Source organism: Carassius gibelio, chromosome A13 (genome assembly GCF_023724105.1).
Source record: "Carassius gibelio isolate Cgi1373 ecotype wild population from Czech Republic chromosome A13, carGib1.2-hapl.c, whole genome shotgun sequence".
NCBI classification, from domain to species: Eukaryota; Metazoa; Chordata; class Actinopteri; order Cypriniformes; family Cyprinidae; genus Carassius; species Carassius gibelio.
Genome location: NC_068383.1, coordinates 26009487 through 26015585, shown reverse-complemented (window position 1 = coordinate 26015585; position 6099 = coordinate 26009487). Strand labels below are relative to the sequence as shown.

The following is a 6099-nucleotide window of genomic DNA, read 5'->3' as shown; positions in this document are numbered from 1 at the left end:
AACTCTTCAACTTGACCCTGCCGACGTGTGGAGGATTCTTCAAAAGGTGAACCCTAGGAAGGCTGCTGGTCCTGATAATATACCTGGACTCACTTACAGATGTTCTCACAGATATCTTTAACATCTCTCTGAGCAAAGCCATCATACCAGAATGCTTCAAAGCCACTACTATCATACCGCTACCAAAGAAATCACCAGCCACAACACTGAACGACTAAAGGCCCATAGCACTCACGCCCATTATGATGAATTGCTTTGAAAGGCTGGTCAAGGCTCACATAACATCCAGCCTACCTGCCACATTTGACCCTTTCCAGTTTGCATATCGTCCCAAGCGCTTCACTGATGATGCCATAGCAACAGCACTTCACCTCAGTCAGGCTCATCTGGAGAATAAAAAAAGCTGTGTGCGGATGCTGTTCATCGACTTACCAGAAGATGAACAACATTCACTTCCTGTTTGTTGTTGACGGCTGTACTGCGTTTGAGCTCCGTCACTATCTTCTTTTCATTGACTATTTTTAACTTAAAAATCTATTTTATACATCATCGTTTCCATTTATATAACGCGTGAATATATCCTCTATTGTATTCTACAACAAAAACAATCAGAGCGCCTCGCTATCACTAGTTTTATTTTGATCTCCCGGGTCCGCTATTAGCTTTTAGCCAGTTAGCATCAGCAAGCGTGGTTGCTGCTAACTGCGCTTACATTGCTAATACTCTATTCACACACACATTACCCCTGCTTTACTCACTGTTACTTGCTTTAATGGCGGATGAATGTCTCCACTCTGTGCAGCTCGAGCTCGAGGCCGTGGGGAAGCAGATTCGCGACCTGGAGGTAAGGCAGGCTCAGCTGAGAGAGCGGAGAGCCGCGCTGGATTCATCCCGGGCTGACGCTCACAAGTCCGGGGTAAGTATACAGCGTGCGGTTAACAGTCCCACCACGTCTACTCCGTGTGTTTCTCTGCGCAGGCCCGGTGCACCCAGGACGCGATCTTCCCAGATGTCCTTCACTGCGACGCCAGGACACCACGGACCCTGGGTGCATCCACAGCGGAGGACGCGAGCTGGGTCCCGTGCGACGACTTCTCCCCCTCCTGCCTTCGAGATCTCCATCCGGAACCGCTTCGCTCCCCTCCGCGAGACAGGACGCGATGCTGTGATCATCGGAGACTCCATCGTCCGACACGTAAGTGCTACGTTAGCTGAAGGTAAAGTGCACACTCATTGTTTGCCTGGTGCTCGTGTTCTCGATGTTTCTGCGCAGATACCCGCGATCCTGAAGGCCGACGAGAGCCCCAGAGCGGTCGTGCTTCATGCCGGGGTTAACAACACCACGCTGCGGCAGACGGAGACGCTGAAGAGGGACTTCAGCAGCCTGATCGAGACGGTTCGCAGCATGACGCCCGCGGCGACGATCGTCGTGTCAGGACCACTGCCAACGTATCGATGAGGACACGAAAGGTTCAGTAGACTTTTTGCTTTAAATGAATGGTTGTTGTCATGGTGTAAAGAACAGAAACTGCTATTTGTTAATAACTGGAATCTTTTCTGGGAGCGTCCTAGACTGTTTCGCGCTGATGGATTACACCCCAGCAGAATTGGAGCGGAGCTTCTCTCTGACAACATCTCCAGGACACTTCGCTCCATGTGACTAGTAAGACAATTCTCAAATAACCATTATGATGAGTTTTGTTCCACCCGCTTAAATGCTAAAAGTACTTGCGCTGTAAAACCTATTAAGACTGTGTCTGTTCCCCGAATAGTGAGGTCAAAATATAAATATAAATATAATGTAGGATCTAGAAAAAATCTTATCGTAATTAAACCAGAAAAATGTAACATAAATGAACAAAAACAATTTTTAAAGTTTGGGCTCATAAATATTAGATCACTCACACCAAAAGCAGTTATTGTAAATGAAATGATCACAGATAATAGTTTTGATTTACTCTTCTTGACTGAAACCTGGCTAAAACCAAATGATTATTTTGGTCTAAATGAGTCTACTCCACCAAACTACTGTTATAAGCATGAGCCCCGTCAGACTGGTCGTGGCGGGGGTGTTGCAACAATATATAGTGATATTCTCAATGTTACCCAGAAAACAGGATACAGGTTTAACTCTTTTGAAATACTTCTGCTAAATGTTACTCTGTCAGACATGCAAAAGAAATCCAATGTATCTCTTGCTCTGGCTACTGTGTATAGACAACCAGGGCCGTATACAGAATTCCTAAAAGAATTTGCAGATTTCCTCTCAGACCTTCTAGTTACAGTTGATAAGGCGCTAATCATGGGAGATTTTAATATTCACGTTGATAATGCAAATGATACATTAGGACTTGCGTTTACTGACCTAATAAACTCCTTTGGAGTCAAGCAAAATGTCACCGGGCCCACTCATCGTTTTAATCATACACTAGATTTAATTATATTGCATGGAATCGATCTTACTGCTATAGATATTGCACCTCAAAGTGATGATATTACAGACCATTTCCTTGTATCGTGCATGCTGCGTATAACTGATATTAACTATATGTCACAGCGATACCGTCTGGGCAGAACTATTGTTCCAGCCACCAAAGAAAGATTCGAAAATAACCTGCCTGATCTATCTCAACTGCTATTTGTACCCAAAAATACACATGAATTAGACGAAATTACTGACAACCTGGGCACTATTTTCTCTAATACATTAGAAGCTGTTGCCCCAATCAAATTGAAAAAAGTTAGAGAAAAACGTACTGTACCATGGTATAACAGTAATACTCACTCTCTCAAGAAAGTAACTCGTAGTCTTGAACGCAATGGAGAAAAACTAACTTAGAAGTTTTTAGAATTGCATGGAAAAACAGTATGTCCAGCTATAGACAGGCACTAAAAACTGCTAGGGCAGAGCATATACACAAACTCATTGAAAATAACCAAAACAATCCAAGGTTTTTATTTAGCACAGTGGCTAAGTTAACAAATTACCAGACGCCACCTGATTCAAATATTCCACCAACGTTAAATAGTAATGACTTTATGAATTTCTTCACTGATAAAATAGATAACATTAGAAATACAATAGCGAATGTAGATTCTACAGCATCTAACACTTCAGTTTCATCCATTGCACCCAAAGATAAACTGCAGTGCTTTACAACCATAGGACAGGAAGAGCTAAATAAACTTATCACTGTATCTAAACCAACAACATGTTTATTAGATCCTGTACCCACTAAATTACTGAAAGAGCTGTTACCTGTAGCCGAAGAACCGCTTCTCAATATCATAAACTCGTCGTTATCTTTAGGACACGTCCCAAAACCATTCAAGCTGGCGGTTATCAAGCCTCTTATTAAGAAACCAAAACTAGATCCTAGTGTACTGGCAAATTATAGGCCTATTTCAAATCTTCCATTTACGTCTAAAATTTTAGAAAAAGTTGTGTCTGCTCAATTGAGCACCTTCCTACATAAAAATGATCTGTATGAAGAATTTCAGTCAGGTTTTAGGCCCCACCATAGCACAGAAACTGCACTTGTTAAAATTACAAATGACCTGCTCCTTGCGTCAGACCAAGGCTGCATCTAATTTCTAGTCTTACTTGATCTTAGTGCTGCGTTCGACACCATAGATCATGACATACTCATAGATTGATTACAAAACTATACAGGTATTCAAGGGCAGGCTCTAAGATGGTTTAGATCCTACCTGTCCGATCGCTACCATTTTGTTTACTTAAATGGGGAGTCATCTCATTTATCATCAGTAAAATATGGAGTGCCACAAGGATCCGTCCTAGGTCCCCTTCTATTTTCAATATACATGTTGCCCCTTGGTAATATTATTAGAAAATACGGAATTAGCTTCCACTGTTATGCTGATGATACTCAGCTATATATCTCAACGAGACCAGATGAAACTTCCCAATTATCTAAGCTAACAGAGTGTGTTAAAAATGTAAAAGATTGGATGACAAATAATTTTCTCCAATTAAATTCGGATAAGACAGAGATACTAATTATTGGACCAAAAAACACTACACAGAATCTTGTAGATTACAATCTGCAACTAGACGGATGTACTGTTACTTCCTCTACAGTCAGAAATCTGGGTGTTATATTAGACAGCAATTTGTCTTTTGAAATTCATATTTCCAATGTTACAAAAACTGCATTCTTCCATCTTAGAAACATTGCCAAGCTACGAAACATGTTATCTGTTTCTGATGCAGAAAAGCTAGTTCATGCATTCATGACCTCTAGACTGGACTATTGTAATGCACTTCTAGGTGGTTGTCCTGCTTCGTCAATAAACAAGCTACAGGTAGTCCAAAATGCAGCAGCTAGAGTCCTTACGAGGTCAAGAAAATATGATCATATTACCCCAATTTTACAGTCTCTGCACTGGCTACCTATTAAGTTCCGTATCAGTTACAAATTATCATTACTTACCTATAAGGCCCTAAATGGTTTAGCTCCAGCGTACCTAACTAGCCTTCTACCACGTTACAACCCATCACGCACCCTAAGGTCACAAAACACTGGACTTTTGGTCGTTCCTAGGATAGCAAAGTCCACTAAAGGAGGTAGAGGTTTCTCACATTTGGCTCCCAAACTCTGGAATAGCCTTCCTGATAATGTTCGGGGTTCAGACACATTCTCTCTGTTTAAATCTAGATTAAAAACACATCTCTTTCGCCAAGCATTCGAATAATGTATCTTTTAAATTGTGAGTGTAGTTGCATCTGATCAAAGGTGCTTTTTTATTCATTAGCTTGGGTTAAACTAATTTTACTTTGTTGGATCAGCAGCTATGCTAATGATGTCTGTATTTTGTTTCTATGTTTCGCCACGGGATTTACATCCCGTGGTAACTAGGATTTACACAAGCTCCAGTCTGGATCCAGAACACCTGAGAAGAGATGATGCTGACCCTCAGAGGACCTCAGATGATGCTAACCCTGAATCAACAAACAGAACTAACAATTATTGCTAAATGTGTGACTGAATCATATAATAACTTAATTAATAATATTGATAGTTCATCGTCTAGCTGACTACGTCTTGTATTATTATTATTATTTTTTTTTTTTTTTTCTAAAATCCTGTCAAATGTGCACAAACTACTAGCTACTACTAAATATTGTAGAAACATAATTTTCTGTAAAGTTGCTTTGTAACGATTTGTTTTGTAAAAAGCGCTATACAAATAAATAAACTTGAATCGACTTAAGCTCTGCCTTTAATACAGTTATCCCTCAACATCTGGTGAATGAACTCAGTGCTGTAGGCATCAGCACCCCACTTTGCAACTGGCTACTAGACTTTCTCACCAACAGACCACAGACAGTAAGAGTTGGCAAAAACTCTTCACAGACTACCATCATGAACACTGGGGTTCCTCAAGGATGTGTGTTGAGTCCTGCTGTTTACACTGATGACTCATGACTGTTGTGCCAGATACAACTCAAACCACATCATCAAGTTTGCAGACGACACGACAGTGGTGGGCCTCATCAGCAACGACGACGACTCCGCATACAGAGATGAGGTACACTGACTCATTAATTGGTGTGACACTAACAATTTACATATTAATGTTAATAAAACAAAGGAAATAACTGTGGACTTCAGGAAAAATCACGGGACACACACACCCCTCACCATCAATGGCAGCGCTGTGGAATCAGTGAAAAGTACCAAGTTCCTGGGGGTGCACATCACTGATGACTTGTCATGGTCTACCAACACCACCTCCCTTGTCAAGAAAGCTCAGAAACGCCTCCATTTCTTACACAGGATGAGAAGAGCCTATCTCCCCCCACTGGCACTCACTACCTTTTATAGGGGTGCCATTGAGAGCATCCTCACCAGCAGCCTCTCAGTCTGGTATGGTAGTTGCTCTGTTGCTGACCGTAAAGCTCTACAGAGGGTGGTGAGGTCAGCTTAGAAGACAATAAAGTTGACTTGAACTTTAACTTGAACTTGAAAATGATAGACAAAAAAACAAAAAGGTAAGTACTAGTTTTAGTTGGTTAAGTGCTGGCAAAAAAGATGAGTCTTTCGATGTTTTTTTTTTTTTTTTTTTTAAATGAGT

At 41.2% G+C, this 6099-nt stretch overlaps 1 protein-coding gene across 1 annotated transcript; it reads left to right on the top strand.

Annotated features, from left to right (window-relative positions):
* Positions 1 to 769: 769 nt before the first annotated feature.
* Positions 770 to 5195, top strand: LOC128026560 (uncharacterized). The gene is made up of 2 exons (XM_052613823.1): positions 770 to 1663; positions 4881 to 5195. Exon 1 carries the CDS (start codon positions 773 to 775, stop codon positions 1457 to 1459), a length of 687 nt encoding a protein of 228 aa, XP_052469783.1. The 5' UTR covers positions 770 to 772; the 3' UTR covers positions 1460 to 1663; positions 4881 to 5195.
* The last annotated feature ends 904 nt before the right edge of the window (positions 5196 to 6099 follow it).

Excerpts from the sequence above, each read along its gene's own strand:
- LOC128026560 (XM_052613823.1), top strand. The coding sequence starts at position 773 with ATGGCGGATGAATGTCTCCACTCTGTGCAGCTCGAGCTCGAGGCCGTG.